Here is a 22,216-nt window from a genome sequence, read left to right as displayed (position 1 = left end):
TTATAATATAACCTTTATAATCTGTTCATAATAAAAATATATAGAAAGAATTATCAACTACAGGTTTTAATTTAAATTACAAAATTTAAAATAATACTATTGTTATAACTAACTAGTGGGAATTGGATAGGTACAAATGGATAATATAAATTAATGAAAAATATATTCTATATTATTAAAAACGTATTATTTGGACTGAGGGATAATATTAATGGCAATATTTGTATTTGAAAATTGAACAGTATTAAGTGGTTAAGTCAATAGTTAATTACTTATAATTAAGTTATCCCATTCTCCCATTAAGAAATAATTTGTATTAATTACTTAAAATTCCCTAACTATCCTTTGATTTTACATATACATTTAAAACTATATAGGAGCAAAATTAATTTTAATAGATTTTAATAGATTCATTATTTCAGAATATTATGTAAAATCCTGATAAGTAAAATTCAAATTAAAATATTTCCTAATGGTGGGTTCTGATCAATGAGCAATATTGTTGCTTATTTAACAACTTAAATGTGGTCAGTGGTTTAATGATAAAGTGTCATTGCTATAAAGACACAGCCCTCAATTACGGAAAGCTTTGTGCCCATTGTCCATTAATAAAAATTTTGTTTTTTTTCTTTTAAAAAGTTTTTATAAATTTTGTACAAAAATATTATTGTACTCACATTGAAAAATAATAGTTTTTTTTTTTGCTAGGAAAATAGGTACATTTGAACACAATGATTCATTATAGATGTTTTTCTCGAGGTAAGGTGATTTTTTATCAACAGTGGGGATATGAATTTTGTTAATAATATAAAATTGAGCTATGGTATTTTTATGGTGTTTGGGACTATAGGTACGGTTTCCAAGCTGCGGCTGGCCGCAACAACTGTTCTGCTATGGAACAGCATTAGAGTCTCTGCGGCTGGCGGCTATACTCGTCCATGAGCAGTATAGTGGAGCCGGTCGTTGCGGCCAGTCGCAACAACTAGTCACAGCTTTGAAACCGTACCTTAAGAGATGAAATCTAGGTATAGCATACTGGTGTATTAAAATTTAAAACTATTTATGAATAGAGAAAACTAATTTTTAAAGTGTGTTGGTTTAATTAATACCTGTCTTAATTTTTTTTTTTAAAGTTTGTTGAAAGTGGTTGATAGAAGTAAGACCAAATACAGAAAATTGTAGTTCTCTATGACAATTAACTAACTTAATGACACAGTCTAACCAAAATTAATTTTTCAAACAATTTATGTACTGATTGATAATTTATTAAAAATCATAAAACATTTGTTCTTCAATAACTATTGAGTTTATTTTAATAATGTCAGTTTATCAGTAGATATTTTCAAATTCCAGTAACAGTAGACCAAAACGTAATATATATAGCCACAATTCAACTGAGCATTATTGTTGCCACAAAAAAAAAAGTACATATTATAATTACCTATAGTTAAATACTTAAATCAAATTCCTAAATAATAAAAACCAAAACACAAATTCAAGGAAGATCATCATGAGAATTGACATTATTTAACAGGCTACATGTTCCACTTGTCTTGCTAATACAATAAATATAATTTTGACCAAATGTAATTGGACTACATCACTATTTGCTATATATATTCTTACTTAATACATTTAACTTATTTATTATGTATAGTTTTCCAAATTCTTTATTATATACCCAGTTTTCAAATATTAATAAATATAAGTATAGATTAGTATTTATATTAATAGGTTGGGTAAAAAATGTGTAACCGCTCAGTTTCTTAGTGGTCTGTGATGAGGCCAAAATCTTTTTGGAAAACCTCTTGGGTGGTTTCATGTATCTTGTTATCACAGTTTTCTAGTTGTTCAATCCCTCGAACTCTAGAGATCAGTCTTTTTTCACGTTGAGCGCTTTAAAAAATTTCCACACAAAAATGTTATCAATTTTTAACATTGACCTATAAAATTGCATGCAATTATTATAACATTAACATTTAATAAATTTAATAAAAACTTACTCTTATTGATTATCTAGCTATGTGGCTTTTTGGCTAGCTTGTAAACTCTTTAATGCACTGTCACAGTCAGTAGTATCAATATCATTCAAGTTCAACCCTAAGCGTTCAATTTCAGCATATGTTCCAAATGGTATTTTTCCTAAACACTCCAATTTAAGTATATGCATTTTGGATCGTAAATGTTTAGCTAAATGTCCATGAATTCGAAAACCAACTTGGCAATCAGCACATTCAAATGGTCTTGGATTTTTAACAATAGGCCCTTGGGTGGACATCATATTCACCTAAAGAAAAATATTAATTATAAATTAAAAATTAAAGGGAATCAAATATAATAATCTAACCTTATTCAAATGTGAGATAGAGTCCAAATGTTTTTGAAGCAAATGCTTAGTTCGGAATGATTCTTTACAGCCTTCACATCGGAATGGTTGCTCAAAATAATGTATATTAATGTGCAATTGTAATTGACTAGGTTTATTAAATACCTTATCACACACCATACACTTACTTCGTCCATCTTCTAGAATACTAAAAACCATAACTTGTTAGCATCAGTCATATTTAGTATTTACTATTATAAAATAATATGACAAATACCTGGTATATTTTTGTGATGGACCATTTGTTGTAGGTTGTCGAAATAATGCCTTAGGTATTTTTGGGGACTGCGATGTTACTTGTGGTTTATTTATTTGTTCTAATTCTTTACTACCTCCAAAACGTGAAAGATCCATTGGTTTATTAACAATGGCTTTTGGACTACTACTTAGAATTGCATTTACATTATGCCTCAAATCTGCAGGTGCTGTTTGAATCATCTCTGGATTATTGAAAGTAGGTGTGGGTGGAACAGGTAATGGAGGTGGAACCAGAAGACTGCTTCCAGATTGCAAGGGTGGACTAATTTGTTTCTGGTACTGGTGATTATTTTTTACCTCAGACTCAGGCAGTGTTAAAAGAGATTGATATGGATATGATACAGGTCGGTGATCATAAGGCAATATACCAGCTTTCGCATGATTTGACTGAGGTATTTGTGATGGGTAGACTTGTGAAAGTCTTAATAATGAACGTGCAGCATCAAAATCTGATTGAGTTTTACGCCATCCATGTTTATCTACTGCTTCCTCATCATCATCTTCATCGTCAATATCATCGTCTTCATCCATATTATCTTCAGAGTAGTCTTCCATATCTTCAGAATCTAATTGTTTAATATCATCCATGGACATTGGATTTTGATCCTGTTCAACTCCTTTTTTGAAATGTGCTTTTGACTTCATATGCTTTGTCAAATTTCCTTTGGTTTTAAAACTACAAAAATAAAATAAAAACACTATTATAAATATGGAATGTACTAATTTTTCAATAGATATTACCTAAAGGTACATTGTGTACAAGTATATGGCCTTAAGTCAGTATGGGTTCTGATATGTTTCTTGAGCATTGAAGGCTTTTTACAACGAATACCACAATCAGCACAAACATATCGCCCCCTTCCCCTGCCTCTAACGTATACATAATCTTCATTGGATTCAAAACCTCCAGGACAGATTTTTAATTTACCCATAGAGTTGGTTTCAACTCTGGTGGTTTGATCAGGCAATTGTTGGTGCTTGTAAGATGAATGAGCAACTATGTAATCGTGAGATTGACCAGCTTGTGTATATCTGTGGTTATTCTGACTTGAGTCATATAAATCCATACCTCGAACGCCCAGCATATTACTCCCCATATCGGAACAAATCTATATTAAAAATTTTATAATTCATTAATAACTTATATAATATATTCTCAAATCAACAAAATAATAACTTTAATGATTTTTTATTATATATATAATAAAGTAGTTTATAGGTGTGCATCAATATTTATATACCTTCCAATTTGAGTACATTGATATAGTATTAACTTCTGGAAGAATTGTATATGTGGGTTGACATTTGGTCAGCGTACAAAAAAATACTCTTGTCGTACACTTTAAACCCAAATAAGTGTATGCATGGCCATTAAGATATAATTGTTGGTAGCTCTTTTTTGGTCTTGGAGTATCTGGACTAACCATGGGCAACATGCGGTTAGTACTGAATGTTCCTGGTTTGAACGCCAATGACGTTGGTCGTACAAATTTCTGAGCCACTGTACTAGTAGTTGTTACAGTAGTTGTTGAAATCTAAAAAAATTTGTTAGTTATTAAATAAATTTAAATTGTATAAAATATAATTTATTTTTTATTTTTTTTAATTCATTAATTTAAATAGATTAATAGAAATAGAAATCATTAGGTTCAATAATAAAAATACAATATGTAATTCAGTATAATTTGTTTAATGAATAATGTATCATACATAGTAGTAACAATTATTGAACTATTATTCAAGGTGATGATGACTGGGTCACAAATATAAAATTATAGGTAGATATACCTTATATCATTTACTGGTTATTATTTCATTAAACCATACTACTATACTAGCACTATCAACTTCAATGTCAACTACTAACAATATCATTTTTTGAAAAATACAAGAGAACTGTTTACTTCAAATTAAGAATCGATGATTATCAATATTCATTGAAATTAAAAACTTATTAAGTTTTTAAAATGTATTACGATGTCACAAAATGGAATACTTATGTATGTGTGTAAAAATGATTTGATTTGGGAAAATTGTTATCTATTAATAAGAAATTATGAACGTAAAAACAGTTACCCATAAAATTATTAATATTGTATAGTTAATTTAAATTAATATAAAATATAAATATGCTGAAAGATTAAATTAATGATAGGTAAATCAACTTTTTTTTATAATTTGTATATTAAGTCAGAATTGTATTTTATATATAATAGTGTTTTAGTATTTTATATTTATTTTGTAAGTCTAATATGAGTAAAAATATTTGATAAGTTTAGATTAAAAGGGAATAAAAATTAATAACAAAATATAAAAGTACTTAATAAACTACTTATCTAGAACAATATTATGTTTATGTGACCATGAAAATCAACTCACCAAATTTAATTTTTGGATAAATTCCAAATTTAATAATACTTATTGATATTGGTTCTTTAGAGATATGATTAAGTAAAATTATATTTTCTTATATTTTTTTTATTAAATAATATAAGTATAATCAAACAAATGCCCAATTAAAGTAGACTTTTTGTTAGTCTTCACTCTTAAAAAGAATAAAACTTAAATAAAAATAAAATATACCCAATTAATTTATCAATAAACACAATTATTACCTGGTGATGAGATGTTGAAACAAGAAATTTGTCGTCTACTTTGGGTTTCTTTGAAGGTGGAGGATCAGTCTGTTTTGGTTCATACTGTGGTCGTAGTTGACGAGGCATTGCCGTATGTGGTCCTGGAATACCTGGCACGAAAGGTACAGCACGGCCACTCTGGAAAATGGCAATCATTTCCTGTTGTTGTATCAAATTACCCACGCGCAAAACGACAGGTTTTTGTACATCAGGTTCCTTTGGTCTGTGAAACTCAACTAACGGTGTGCGCCCTAATAATGGTCCTGGTGACGGGAGTGGCACAGCTACAGTCTTGGGCTCTGGATATTTAACTCCATTTGGACTTCGATCACAAATATGCCTAACTAAGTCTTCTTGACTATTGAATTTTAAGCCACACATTTCACAAAAAGGCTGTTCCTTATTCTCATTACACTTAATTATTTGGTTCAATAGTAATTTGTATACACCTTTTAGCTCGGTTTGACCATTTACTACAACGGGAGACATTTTTTCTTGACATTTTTTAACTGCATCGACCACTGATAAATTTAAAGGCTGAGAAAAATCTTCTTCTTGTTTATTTACTAATACCTGAACCGGTTCGGAATGGTCTTCTGATGTGTTCAATTCTTCCAATTTAGTGTGTATTGAGGCTGTACGAAATTTTGGTTTGTATATTTTTGGCTTAGCCTCCTCTGGTTCTTCTTTTGCCAACCGTTCTGTATGGGATTGGGATTTGCAGTGTTTGGACAGGTTGCTCTTTGTTTTAAAAGCAAATCCACATGTTTCACATGGGAAAGGGCGTTCATTGGAGTGTACTTGTAAATGTTTGGCAAGCGCACTTGGCTTGGTGCATACAGTTTTACAGTAAGGGCATTTATGTCGCCACACACCTTCGAGAGAATATTCATCTGTGGATAATACAGGTGCAGGAATAGCCACTTCAGGATAATCGTCCGCTGTGGCGATTTTTTTGAATTTCTTATGTAAGTAGTTTCCACCCGATAAAGGAGCCGACGGTGAAGACTTGTCAGAGTGACACATTATGTCTAAAAAAAAAAAAAAGAATAAATTCATAATGTGTACACATACATTGCTATAATAATTTCAAATGCAGTCATATACGTATATAGATACTAGGTACCATGAAATGATCAATAGACTATCAATAGACCTATCGACTAGGGCTTAAAGTGGGAAAAATTTCCAGGAGGGACAAAGTCTCCATATAGTCTTAAGCGTTCCAATTTTATGTTTTATGTATATATAATATATGTAATATATAAACAGTGATTATGTAAGCATACTCATCCGACTTTTAACCCTGAATAGTGTTAATCCTAATTTGTTTAAGGGGACGTTTTTTAACCGCCATCAAAGAAAGGGGTAGGTACTTAGTCACCCTGCGCCACACACGAAAATGTGTGAAATCTAATTTCATGTAGTCATTTTAAAATAAGATTTCAATTAATTTTATGGAAATGATATTAAATGTACTATATTGGCTACTAATAGTTATATTATAAAATATAAAAAAGAAGGTGAGAGGGTGCCGTTCTGCTGTACAGTAGGTTACAAGTATAATGGATGGTGTACAATTTGAATTCAATGATATAATAATATATTTGTATACGAAAAACGATTCTGAGGGGAGACTGTTTGTCAGTCAAGGATATTTTATATTATTATTATTCATACGGCAGCCGTAGCCGGTAAGTTGAATTGATATTATTTGTATATATAATAATAAACTTTAAAAGTTTCAAGCAACCACGAATAATATTTTTAAATTATTAAACAAAAAGCGTTCTTCTTCGTTTAAATATCTAATTTCGTCCAGACTTGAACATAAAATAACTATAAAAAAAAACTGTGTGTATATTTTTTAGAATTTATTGGTTACTGTATAAGTTTACTCACGAGGAACTTTATTTAAAATTTTTAATCCTGAAATATAAAAATTGAACGTATTATACATTTTCAACTGCAAAATATTTTGTATATTTTCAATATTGTATATTTTGTGAACATTATAACTTTAAATGATTAAAAAATCTTGTCAATATATTTTAATATTTTTAAACTGATATTGTAACAACGTATGAGGAGCCTTGTATTAATTTTTTAAGCGCTTTAACGCAACGAATACAATTTTATTGAAATTTAGAGAAAAAAAAAAACTAAAAAATTGAAAATTGTAAACGTCCGTAAACAACTCGAAACGAGTCAAAATATTTTAACGATTGTATCAAGTATAGAAAATGATGAAATACAATATGATGTGAATATCTAAGCTTATTCGTTTTTAAACTAAAACAAAATAAGAAAATCGCCCCATGAGAAATTGAGTCAAGATCCAATGTTGTAAAAATCTTCAAACGCTCATATAAATTTAATTTGACTTTCCGGTAGACATCTATTTTTTGATTAAGATGGACAAACTTTTAAAGAAACCGGTTTTAATCTTAGTTACAAAAAGAAAAATATTTATACATTTACAACTCACGACAATTAGAAAATGTTCGTGATTTTCACAGAATATGACAAAATTCAAACTTCAGACGCTCGTGAAAAATTATTATTGATTTACGCTCAACTTTACAAATATTATTTTTATTGACATTATGTAAAAACTATTGAAAATAATTTAAATTCAATTTTGACCTCCAATTAGATTTAATTTCCCATCCAACAAGATACTGTTGAAGAAAATCGAAGCAGTATGTTACTGCCACAAAAACACGACAGACATAATAAAAATTAATTAATTAACTAATTAATAAAAAAAATCACATCATTGTAAAATCAATACATTAATCGCTCTGCCCAGATTCTAAAACACATTATAAAATCATTGCATTCATCTCTCCGATCCGAATCTAAAATACAATAATTATTAGGTACTTAACAGTTTGGAGAAATCATTTTTAAAACTAGTTAATTTTTTGTCCTAATGTTTGAATTATAGTGAACTGTATTAATATCAAGAATATTACTTACGGTATTTACGACAATATTATTCAGCTTTTAGTTACCTACGTATAATATACAATTTTTAGATAGTTAAGTCACTTATGTATAGGTGTATAATATTATAAAGTATTATAGTATATTCAATACATTTTTATAAGATGACCTATTTTATGAATATACTAAAATATTATTATATTAAACATCAGTAATATTTAAAAGTATTCTAAATATTATAATGATAATATTATAATGATAATATTTATTTATATTTAAAATAAAACTGATCATAAGTGATCATCAGTGATTACGTATTGATTTGTTTAATATTATTTATAAATCTTAAAAATAATTTATTTAATTATTTAAAACATAATATAATATTATGTATCAGTCATGGGTGATAGGTAGGTACGAATGATACTAGTACTATACTAATTTCTAATCGACTTATTTATTAATTATTATATCATATTATCATTAACCGGGGCCTAAAATACATCTGATTTCAGGGGACACACTTATTAATTTAACTGTTACCTTTGGGATTTGACAGATTTCTAAAGCAAAAAAAACCTGTGATGACTCTAACACCCGATATCCCTCCCCTTTTATATACAACTTACCTTACACATTAATATTTTACAGACATATTGACATTGATTTTCAAGGGACACAGTATTTTAGCCCCTATCATTAACCACAGTCTAATGTCACATAGTTATTAGATAAATATTGGCTATTACCCCTATACCTATTACCTAATATAATGATATGTTCCTAATGGCCTAATGCAATTATTTGTTTTGCCAAATATAAAAATAAAATCAATTAGATGTATAATATTGATGTATATGTATTTAAAAATTAAAACAAACACGCCGAACAAAACGTGTAAAGTGTGTACATAGGTATGTACCTAGTATGTTGTTTTCTCATCAAGATTCAGAAGTAGAGTAAACACATAGTACAATTACACTCAGTCAATCCACAACGTCACAACGACAAAAGCATCATAGAATATAATTGACACTATTTCGAGTGCACATTGCACATTTATATAATATTTACTTAATAGAATATCTGAATATTAGGAATTATTAACCTAGTATAAAATGTGAAGCTTATGTTTTTATAAAAACCTATTATTAAGTTATTTTTTAAATTTTAAGAACGATTTTATTTTTTATTGGTAAGTACGCCATGAAACCAATGGCAAATATTGCCTATTAGTAATATTAAATAATATCATATCTTAAAAATTATAAGTATGTATGGCGTATGCATATTATAATTTAACACAAAATATTTTATTATTTTGTTATAATATAATAAGTCAATAATTTAATCAATAATTTTTACTGTGATATTAGTTTGAAGCCTACTGTTTGGAACTAGGTACTTATAGAGAATATGATTTTACCACGTGATGTAAGATGTAATTGAAACTATACAGACACAGATAACAATTTGGCGTAATCCCCTCTAGATTCTTATGCCTAATATATTCACGTAATTACGTTAATACAATAATGAGCAATTAAAATCAAAGTACCTATAATCGTTTTACATGAGTATATAAATTAAACTATTAGTATTGGTGTATGTGTATATATATAACGGTATGTACCTACTATACGATTAATCATTAAATAATATTAACTGACAAAAATACATTCCATTTTGTGTTAAAAACTAATATTGTATGTATATACAAACATACCTATTATACTAGTATAAAGCTAATATCATAAATATAATCTATACCTATTCTGTATATACATTTTCATAACAGTTGAGAACCTATCATTTTATGTCTTTATAATTAAATGCTAATTCTTCATAGTTAGATATTATGTAATTTTTTTAATATATATCAAAAACATTATCATTTACTGCATCCCCTGGAGCTCGCGTTGTAAAGATCTCTTATACTAAAAATTCGCTGTGTTAAAGCAGGTGTGAAAAATAATGCACCGGGATGTTTGGACCATATCATTTACATGGTTCATTATCCCGGTGCAGGAATGCAAATTTTAAACCGGTCTAGTTTAGCGAATTTTTAGATAGTGTTATCAGCTTAAAATTGTATTGAGTTTGAAATTTGTACTTTTTGTAGTGTAAAAATATAACATATATTATGCAAACAACAAATTTTAAAATATTAAAATATGGTTTATATTATATATTATGTATTATATTATATACATATATCATGTATGTCTATTATTATAATATATTCGTATGAAAACAGTATGAACCTGGTGCCAGTTGTCAGTTGCATATTGTAATATCTAATATGAGTAGTATCTACAATGTATTTACCGGCATGGGTTATTGTATAGACTATTGTCTGATTTTAGAATATTTATACTATTTTTTCCCCGGAAGATATCAACAACGACAAAAATAATTGGTATGTATCAAAGATTTTTATAATTTTGATTAAATTTGTGGGCCAGCCATTGATCGCTGAAGGTATTTATTATTAACCATCCACTAATAATCAGTGTGATGATTACTGATTAGTGAATACTAACTTGAGGGTCATATTTTACGGGTGCAAATGCAATGAAAAATGTCGACTGTATCCAAATTATATAATATACCACATTAACCAAATTGTTTTCCGTTTGAATAAGGTAGGTAGTTTAGGAGTACCTACGGAGAGACAAATTAGTCCTCTGTTCTGTTAGCAAACTGAAATTAACAAAAATATTAAAAATGTTTACTTTATGGTTTATGCTTATGGTATTTTATAGTTTGTATACCTACAAAGGAAATAATAACATACATTCGTATTAATTATTAATATTCAGGGCCGCATTTAGGGGAGGGGTTGGGTACAACTGCCCCGGGCGTCAGTATTTTAGGGGCGCCAAAATGTTGTGGCCAGAAATATATTTATTGTTTATTGTGAATTACAATTATTAAAATTGTATAATTTTAATTATTTTAATAACAGTATTATATATATAGTATATTAGTATTATGCTGTTTGATATTTTTTTAATTAATATTAATTTGCATAGTTTTATATAATTTTATTTTATTTACCTACAACCTACTTAAATATGTTAAAAAATAATTATATGATGAATTAAGGTTTAGGTGACATAAATTCAAATGTATCTTTGCGGAGAGATGATCAAGCAATAATTACTAAACAATATTTTTAAAAAAAGCACACATTAATTTACAATGTGTATTTGTTGTTTTACAACAAATATTCTTTTCTGTGCTCAAAATCTAAAAGGTTAATGAGGATCTATCTCTCATATTTTCCGTGGGTAAGACCCTTAGGGGGAAGCAATTTTTTTTTTGTACTGGGGCGCAAAATGTCTAAATGCGGCACTGTTAATATTATAATTTATATTTAAGTATAAACTGATAGTTTCATGAGAATTACTTTTATTAATACCTACTGCGGCGAGTAGTTGACACCTATCAAGGTAATAGATGTCTAATCGGTAACTGCCTACTGCCTACTTTACTTATAAGTTGACATACCTAAGCCTGTAAGAATGGGAAGGGGAATGAGCGTACTTGACCATTTACTTACGAAAAGCGGGAACCAACTCTACCAGCATTAGGATATAGGTGCATCACAAATTTAAAAGGGAACCAATTTGGATACAGCCACAATTTCGCCATAGATTTCTATTTTACAGAAACACAGTTCTATCCTAACTAAGTTGTAACGAATCTCGCGATTGGTGAAGTAACAAGTGACTTTCAAGTTTCAATGTGTATTTAGGTATATTTAACATTTTTACTAGGTATAACTACAGTCCACTCTCGACCCACAACACTATACATCTTTACAATACAAAGGGATATATAATAATTATTTACCCTGCAAATTCTAAGACAATACCGCATATTAGTAACCAAATTTACCCATTTCGTAATGCCTGAAAATCTATAACTACTGTATAAGGTGCGCTGTTTAATTGTATAAGCAAAACAATAATTGAATAACTGGACTACCAATCTGTCCGCATTAATTTCAATCGCGGAATAATATTTTATAGATTTACGATATACCTGTCCTACCCATAAATCATAATACTACGACTATGTGTTATAATATTATAATAGACTCATAGTAAATACTAAATACTATATTCTATTTCGTTATGCATTTTAAATGTTTTATCGTAGGTATACAATTAACGTATAATATAATAGGCACATACTACTACGACGGAGGCATGCTATACCATTAGTTAGAATTATATAGTATATTACAGCCATTCGGGTATAATACAAGCGTATATTACAATTTATAAATTAATTATAATATGTGCGTGTATTTTTGTGGATAAATATTTTTCAACTCACTTTTGTTCTCGTTGTTGCTGGGACTCATCTCGATTGTATCGTCCACTGAAACGTAAAAAGCAAACACAATTTATAAATACGAATCATAACAATATTCGGACTGAGCAGAAATAATATGTAGCGTATACGACGAGCTTGGCGAGGTCAATGGAATTGTACACGCGTGTATTATAATATAGTGTATATAATATATATGTACATATATATAACATAGTGTATATATAATAATAATCGCGCGTATATACACATTAGGGTACGTGGGCAGAGCGCGCGCATAACTTAGACGAGCCAAAAGCTAATATTAGCGTCGTCGCCGAGTGAAAAGAAAGAATACTATTCAAATACCCCACGGGCCAACCTCCACCGCGGAGATCTATTATACATACGCTGTCAACCGCCGCTGCACCACCTACGTGCAAGTGTAATGCATCACCGCCACCGAACGAATTCGATTTTCGGGCGTTTGGTCCGATCTTGGCCAAAAACAACAACAATATAAAGTATAAACACTGCCGAGAAAATTTAAACCTATATTATGGCGTACTGTGTTTACGAGTGAATAAAAAAAAAATTACACTCCTCTGCAGATCGGCTGCACGATACATTGTATACACGATATATTGTTAGAGCGTGAATACATAAATGCATTTTCTGCGGCTTTTTTTTAATGCCGCGCGGCATAATTTCCGATCGGCCTAGTAGGCGGTCTACATCAAAGGAAAGCCGCGCGGCTTCTGCCGCTCGCCTATGCCGCGTGTGTGTGGACGTATTTTCGGCAAAGCCGCGCGGCATCATCAGTATTGTCTACTGGAAGATAATCGGGAAATAAATGCCGCACCGTGTGGACGCGTATTTGCCGCGCAGCAAAAGCTGCTCCGTCTGGACGTGCCTTAATATAATAATATAATCATTTATTTCAACTTCTTCATAATAATATTTACATTATATATTAAATATATTTACATTTAAATTAACATATTTTAAAGTTGATACCTATACTCTCTAATCTCTATGACTCTATAAGCAATTTCCTGAAATTATTTCAAGTAATGTATGATGGGATTAACACAATAATTACAAACGGCGCAAACTAAAGAAACGTATTACTATTATTATTTATTATTATGGAAGATGTCGTAGGTACTATCATAATGTACGGAGTCGTAACACAATCATGACGTGACTATGATAGTTTTTTTTCGATTCATTCGCAGTTCAGTCGTTCAGGAAGAAAAAGTAACCCCGACCGATCACGGCAGGTTTAAATTTTTATTTTATGTTTTTACTTTTTAATAAAATTCCTTTTTGTTTCTGTTTTCCAGGATCGGCGCGTGCAGGCCAACATCATACACACGGTAATACTGTATTAGCGAGAACCGGTTTGCCATCTGTCCTCAACCGCCTGTACGCACACGCACCCGCGACATAATAATATAATATAATAAGGAAGACGATGATAATAATAGATATTCGACATAACTAAACTCACGACGAAAACCGCAAGGGGGTTGTCACAATATTCGAAGGTGGTCGAGGGATGCAGGCCGAGACGTTCCTGGTTTAGACGCCAATCGATGGCATTTTTCGGTTTTCAGAGGGGAGGGGTCAGGGGTAAGGGGTAATCCACTGAAGTATATAGAATTGTGGGTAGGCAAGAAAAAAAACCCTAACGGAAAAAAGCCTAGAAAAATTAATATAAACATAAATGTGAACACAATATGTATACTCCACTCCTAATTAGTAATTACCATAATATGGACCTTTGACAAAATATAACAATATATTATAATGAAAATAATAATTAATTGTTAGTTGTATAAAATATAGATTGTAAATAAAATAAAAATATAAATATGAACACGATATTATGTATAGGTACGTAATACGTCAATACGTCATAATATATTGCGTACTAAGTTATAAGTCAAAAAACATAATTCTAACTGCAGGGGTGGATAGGCCCATAGGGAAAAATGGATTTTCCCTGTGGGCCCCCGTCTATGTTTGTGGCCTGGGGGCCCACTCGAGTCTACACATTGTATTTTTGCAGAATAAAATATTCACCAAATAGTTTAAATTTAAAATTATTCATTTTTTTATATAAATTATTAATACTTAGGTACCTACTGTTCTTTTTAACGATATAACAATAATACCACGACTAGTCAAGAATTTGCTTACGGATCTTAAATATAGTATTTTAAATTTTTATCGTTAATCGAAGACCGAAATATCCTCGTATGTTTCCCTAACCCCACCTCATATTGTGTTTTTGCAATTTTTTTTGGCCGATATTTAATACGGACTTTATACGAATTTGTACGATAAGACCCTCAATTTGTACAAATTTTTTTTCAAAGTTATTCGAGAATTTGTGTGAAGGGGCTATAGAAACGCTTCTCCACCCCCCCCCCTATTTCCAAAACTACTTATTTATGTGAAACTTCTGTGCAGATATTTAGTACGGAATTTGTACGAATTAGTATGACCTTACACGAAATTTTTTAAAAAACCCCTTACAACCGAAAAAAGCATTTTCCTCATAGGTATGCCGTTTCCCCAGCTCCCACCAAACTAAAAATACGTCTTTCGCATGAAACATTTTATTTATAGGTAAACGTGTTAGATTGAATATCTAATGCGAGTGAAGCGACCAAATTTTTTTTCAATTTGGGGGCCCCTTCAAATATTTCCCTGTAACATAAAAACTACCTATCCACCCCTCATTCTAAGGTTTATACATAATAAAATATTATCTGTTATCTAAACATATTATACTATACGTCTATACCACCTGTCTTGTATTAACTTATTTTATTATAATTTATATAGTTGCGTAATTTTTGTATACATTTTTTAGTATCTATATAACTAAGGGCTAATACTGATATTTTTTGGTTTATAACTTTTAAGTTATAACACAATATATCATGAGTCATGAATCATGACGTATACATAATATTGTATTCATATTTATATTTCTGGGCTTTTTCTCCGCGATTCAGAATTGTGGCTCTATAATATAGGTACTATTATCGACCATCTCGACCGTATATTACAATATCTCGTGGGCCTTTATCTTCGTCCTTAAAAATACAGCGACTTAATTTGTAGAATGTGCATTGATAGGACGGATTCCGATCAGCATTGATAATTCATTTTAAATCTCGCATTTTGGGTGAGGCATTTTGTAACGAAGTTCTAAAACTTTGAATATAATTATTACAACTATGTAAAAGAGTTTGCCAAAGTAGAATTAATTTTTTTTTTAAATTTGGCCGTATATTCTGACGTAAAGATATTTGATCCGTTTCGGAAATGAAATAAATTTGTTAAAAACGTGGATTGTTATCATTAGGAAATAAGCTACTAACACTATGATAAATTTGTCCCTTTACTTTGAACGTGGGAATATAGTTGCCTGCATGAATTTAATTAGCACCAAATCTGAAATAAAGTATTTTAACGTATTTTAATATCTAATGTTATTATCTAAGAAATAATTTGAAAATTAATGAGGGCCTGTAAGTAAACTTTTTAGAAGTTCAGGTGGATCTGATAAAGGAAAAAGATTTACTTTGCCAGAACAATATATGCCACAGTTGGGGATCCAGGGCTTAACTTTTTTGGGGTGGGGGCGGTGTGGCATGGAGGGGGAAAAAGTACAAAAAGTTCATACATTTGCAACCATTTGGCTAAACACAGTGTAAAACAAAGGGAAACTACGGTGATTGGGGGAGGGGGGGAAATGCCCCCTTTTGCCCTCCCCCTGGATCCGCCACTGACATGCCATTATGCTCATCAGCCATTTTTTGCATTGCAATACTTACAAATTGGTTCATTTTTGAAATAGAAACATGTTCATGATTTATGTAGTCAACGACCTGACGTTCATGCGAAAATGCTGATCTTGGACCATGCGAGCCTGATGATCTAAATTGACGGGATTCAGATTCTAAAATTCTTCGTGTTGACATTTGTCGAGCATTTCTAGTTTTTCTAGATAACTGTGACTTTGCTTTCGGCATTTTTTTATATTAAATATTAAAATTAATAATAATGTTATAAAGAAAATCACAAATTATAAATATAAATAATGAAATCGAACCGATAGTTGTCGAGTTTACTTTACACAAAAAATGCGCTTACAGCTTTATAGGTAGGTATATCAACAGTACCAACAGTGTACTACTATAATAATACTAGAAGTATTATTTTCAACCAACAGAATATCTGCGCGTAAAAACGATTTCTTGGAGAGTGAATTAAATGTGATAGATAACGTTTCAAAATAAGTATGTGTATTGGTTTCTTATGTCAACGGTATGTATTTTATTGTTTAAACTTAATTTTTTTATAGGAATACAATATACATGTTGGTGTAAGCGCGATGCACGAGATTATTTTTATCGATATATTTCTAGGAACAACTGATATCTACAACCAAATATTATGAAACACATAATTTGACGTACAAAAATGTCAGATTGCAGGTAGATAGAAACCCGCGGACCGCCACGCTGCATATATAGGTTTACAATTTACTCGTTTGTTTTAATTATCAATAACTAATTATTTACTAACTTTATCGGACTAAATTTACGCCTATGACATTCGCGTGATCATAAGGAACACATAAAAAAAATCCGATCAAAATTTATCCGAAATTTATCGGGTTCACTTTACACAAATGCACTTACAGCTTTATATTATATTATACTCCAAGCCAGTGCCACGAGAGAAGTTCCCGTTTCGCACATGCAGACTAACGGCAGTGACTATTATGAGGCCCTGTTTCGTCTGTGTCATTTGGTATATTAATATAGATTATTTTTCTGATGGAAATTTGATGGAGTTTATTATCGATTGTAATAATTATGTTATATATACGAATTACAATCCCATTATTATATCTCCGGCTAAAAACATTACCAACGCAGGTTCGATATTGTGATATATGTAAAAGGAAATTAAAAACTAAGGCCTAATATTTGAAAAATATTTTATATACTTAGATAGATGTATATTTTCAATAAACTTGATTACTTGAATTAAATTCAAAAATAATTGTTAAATTGTTAAATATCCTAACTGGTACAGTTTTAACGAGAAATATGAACAAAAGCTAAAAATTATGCGTTTAGAAATAACAAAAGAATCAGTAATCAAATGTTTATTACACAATGTATAATTTTCATGTCCGAATTTTTAGTTATTTTTATTACTTATAAATTATATTTTAATTTTAAGCTTATTTTAAGTAGTTCAGTGGATCAAACATGTAGATTTATAATCTATTATATTTATGAAATAAAAAAATGTTTATAATACATTTTATATTTAAAAAAAAAAAATAATTTCATATTAAATAATAAATAATATTGTATTATCAAATTCAATGTTATTAGTCAATAATAAACGGGGAAAATGTTGGGGGGAGAAATGTCCATTTACCCATCCATTGATGGTTAATTCCTTTTTAAATGTAGCTAGCGCTATTCCCTTATTATATTTTAAGTGGTATTATAATTTATTTTACAATAGATGTGACAAACTGACAACCCCCTATTCCTCCCTATGCTCTATTCTAAATGAGTCTGGAAAAAATCCCGACGGAAACGTGTCGTGGTTTGCTCATTTGCAGTCTCATTGGCTGCGGTCGTCGCGGCTGACTATACAGCAGCCAATCACAATGGTTCTATCGTTCAGAGGTTGCGCCTCCAAACTTATTTGGAATATAGTATACAATCTCAACCTCTCTCAGGACAGTTCTGAGTAATAAATGTTAACAATGTATCAATGTGATACATTGTTACACCCCCAAGGTGCCTGTTTGACAACAATTTGTTTAGACATCTCTATTTATAAAATATTTCATAAAGATTCAAAAAGTGTATAGGTACTACACAATACTCATTATATAATTAGGTAGGTTGTATATTTGTATATCGTACATATATACATGATATTATCTATAATAATTTAGAAGGATATCCAAATCATTGGTGCGAGATGTCCAAGATTCATACAGATTGTCCCTGAGTAACTCATCACACTCAAATCGTGCATAGAAACTTATCGTGGTCATTGATAAATGAATCACTTTCTCCTTGTTTATGCCTATTGCTTATGTAATGTAAACATATTAAATAATAATATATAGTATACACACAGGTATACTCTGCAGGCACCGATTTTGGTTAGTACTTGTAATCTGCTGGTATATTATGTTGATTAAACGCGCAGCTGATTTACGGACGAAGGGAATAGAGATTAGTAAGTCTTGTAGGCTGTAGCCTGCTGGAAGTTGGCGCGAAAAATGTATACATGCATTCTATCTATATCATAATTCATAATATTATAATAAAGCAAAACATCAATCCAGACTCTCTTCTATTCACCCATCGAAACGGCATCGACTGTTTACTTTCTATACGGCATAAAAAAAAATCTTAACTTTTTTGTTAACTACGCGTTGCATACACGTAATACCTATTATACACACTGAATAACTTTATACGCACACCGCACCAACAGGTGACCTTCGGAGTTCTTTGCGTTTTAATACACCACACCGCAGCGCACGTATATAATGTAATTATATTATCCGCAACATGACGATTGTGAAATAAAAATGGATTTTTAAAACAAACATATTATGTAAAATGGATGCGTAATTACGAAACTATGTCTGTGGGCTACCGGACCGGGCAGCAGTCGTCTGTACTCGACAGAACGACTAATTAGTTATACCTATATATTATAAGCTGTTCTTTATCATTATTATAATATCTAATATGACATGTATTACCGCATGTTAGATAATGTAAATATAGCGTGCCGTGTGATCGTGTGAACCAAATACACATAGACGCATGCATAGTACCACAGAACAATAGTCAATAATAGTGCCTACCTATACAGACAATTAAGTATATTAACGACACGTTTATATGTGCAATATAGGTATACACATGGTCGAATGTGTTGAGCATTGGATTGTTAAAATAATGTTTAATTTTTTATGAGGGTGTAGTCTTTTAGTCACGATAAAGAAGAGAACCATTGATAGACGAGGATACAAACGCGATTCAGTACCTATATCAGATTTCACTTAGTACCGCATATCAATATAGGAACACCGTCAAAAAAACAACAATAAGGCCTTCTTCACACCAGGCAACTCCCAGGCGACGCGACGGATACTCGAGTATCGCCCGTTTGAGTTTCTTGTTAGTAAGATATCCATAAGCAACCCATCGCCACACACTGAGCTACTATGAAACTACTGTGAAGCGACGATATCTTTTCAGTCTACCTCTAGCCACCAATTGTTTACCAACCTGTTGCTAAGTTTTCAATATGTCGTCAAATGAAGATTCATCAAGTGATGATGATGTAGTTGTCACCTATTAGTATAACTATTATAGACAGAGGAAAATCAAAATAATGTGGAGCCACCCTTATATTGAAAATAATTGTTTATTATTTAGCAAAAAGCAAAATATAATTATTATACATATTATTGTACTATATAATAAAACGTATAGTACACCAAAAATACGAATATTTAGAATAAATTAATGTTAACTACAACAAAACCAGAATGCTGCAAAAAGCAAAGTAGGTATGTACCTACTCTTATAACTAATACATTTTTATGTAATATAAGTAACAGAAAGAAAATCACTGAATACAAATAATATACGTCTAAAACGCGTTTATTATCAAAATTAATGCGATTCTAATTATTAAAATGTTTAGTTATATTTATTTATTTCGTATATGGCGGAGATAGTATAATATATCCACCGTTTTATCAAATTAAAAAAAAATTAATTAGTTAATAAAATAATGACTATGGTTTTACACTGTCTAATATAACATATTAAAATATTTGTTTTTATTAATTTAAAGTTTAATACATTGTACATAGAGATTAGTGAGTTAATTACTGTAAAAAATATAAACGTAAAGATAATTATTATTTATTAATAACTGACAATTTTTCAATGTATACAATGTGTGTTTAATGATTGAATAACTAATTTTATATATATTTATTTCAATGTCTCTTCTCTCTTTAACACTAGGTTTTAAGCCATCAACTCAAGCTATACACAAACGTTGGTCATAAGAAAAATGAATAACATAACGGTTGATTTCATATTATCATTTTTCATTGTATAGACGCGGATAGTGAGAGCATAACTAAAAACCGAAATGGCACACAAAGTGGTATTTAAGTATAAATAAAACTCAAAGAGCAATGATTTTTTTAGGCAATAACGTAATCTTCTGTAATAAGTAATAACACAATGTCTTCAAATTATACGAACTTTTCTATCTAGAATAGCATCACTGCATCAGCTTACTGGCAAGACAATATATTATAATAATAATTATGCACAATAAGAAGGAATCATTGTTGTATTGCTGTGGTCTGTGACCCGTAATTATATTAGAATATAGAAAAAAATGTTATAACGCATTTATTTATAAATTACAAAAATATCACTCCTCAACAATTAAGACACCTGGCACCCTATTACCACCCGCACGCCAATTATCAAACTTAAGAACAATCATTACAATATTTACCAAACGAATCTCGGAACAAAAGTCCGGATTCATTTTTTTATTGCCGGACAAAAAGTCCGACTACATTTTTACTGTCGGACAAAAAGTCCGAAAATACAAAATTGTCTATTATATTTAATTTTTTAAATTTATAATGTATAAATGTAATATACATTACATTACATTACAGACACCGTACAAATAATATTTGTGAAAGCTGGAACAATAGATTTGCGCATTTAATCGGGCATAAACATCCAACAATTTGGAAGTTGATTAATACATTTCGTGAGGAAGTGGGGGTGGATAAAGCTAAAATAGCATTACATGATATGGAACCCGTAAGAAAAAAAAACATGGATCAGAAAAAAATGCAAAATTACAATAAGTTTGTTAATAACTAGTTAATAATACCAGCATTTTTAAATAGGATTAGTCATTGCTTAAGAAAACGGAATGTAGAATAAATTATTATTGTATAGACTAGATTTTTAAAAAATATTATTATTGTATTGACATCGACGTATTATATATCAGATTATTATTATTATTAATTATTATTGTATAGGCAAACGTAATGTATATCAAATTATTATTGTGAGATTTTTTAAAACGAATAACTTTTTTTTAAAATATTATTTTTGTAGACTAGATTATATAATGTTCAATTTTTATATTAAGTGACAAATTCAATTTATAATTCACGTCCGCTACGTCCCTCATGAAATCGATTATATACTTATTGTAGTATGTAGGTATAATATCCCCAACAAAAACATAACAGTGAAAAAAGGCCAAGTTCCAAACTCCCTCCCAAAAAATTCGGCCTATCAAAGTAGTGAAATCTACATTGTGGCCAAGTCTGCTATTTTTTAATTCATAACCTCAATGCACTCCTACATTAAAGAGCAACACTTTTCTTTTATTTCTTCTCCCCATCACCCTCGTAAATCATAAGTGAGCACATTCGATAATGATGTTTTATTCCTCATTCAGAAACTGACCAAGTGTTAAACAATACAAATAAAAGAGAAGTGTTGCTCTTTAATGTAGGAGTGCA

At 30.2% G+C, this 22,216-nt stretch overlaps 1 protein-coding gene across 2 annotated transcripts in view; it reads right to left on the bottom strand.

Annotated features, from left to right (window-relative positions):
* Positions 1-1,287: 1,287 nt before the first annotated feature.
* Positions 1,288-22,216, bottom strand: part of LOC100165541 (zinc finger protein 236) — a 25,782-nt gene continuing 4,853 nt past the window's right edge. Inside the window, exons 2-9 of one of the 2 annotated variants that reach the window (XM_001946337.4) lie at positions 12,577-12,621; positions 5,260-6,311; positions 3,886-4,179; positions 3,386-3,753; positions 2,604-3,320; positions 2,348-2,534; positions 2,004-2,287; positions 1,288-1,943 (exon numbers count right to left, since the gene is read on the bottom strand). In XM_001946337.4, coding sequence (XP_001946372.1) covers positions 2,021-2,287; positions 2,348-2,534; positions 2,604-3,320; positions 3,386-3,753; positions 3,886-4,179; positions 5,260-6,311; positions 12,577-12,621 — 2,930 coding nt within the window. In that variant the 3' untranslated portion in view covers positions 1,288-1,943; positions 2,004-2,020. The remainder of the gene's footprint in view (positions 1,944-2,003; positions 2,288-2,347; positions 2,535-2,603; positions 3,321-3,385; positions 3,754-3,885; positions 4,180-5,259; positions 6,312-12,576; positions 12,622-22,216) is intronic. The other variant, XM_003246669.3, reaches the window with a different exon arrangement.

This window comes from Acyrthosiphon pisum, chromosome A2 (assembly GCF_005508785.2).
Source record: "Acyrthosiphon pisum isolate AL4f chromosome A2, pea_aphid_22Mar2018_4r6ur, whole genome shotgun sequence".
Classification (NCBI taxonomy): Eukaryota; Metazoa; Arthropoda; class Insecta; order Hemiptera; family Aphididae; genus Acyrthosiphon; species Acyrthosiphon pisum.
This window is presented reverse-complemented; position numbering and strand designations above follow the sequence as displayed.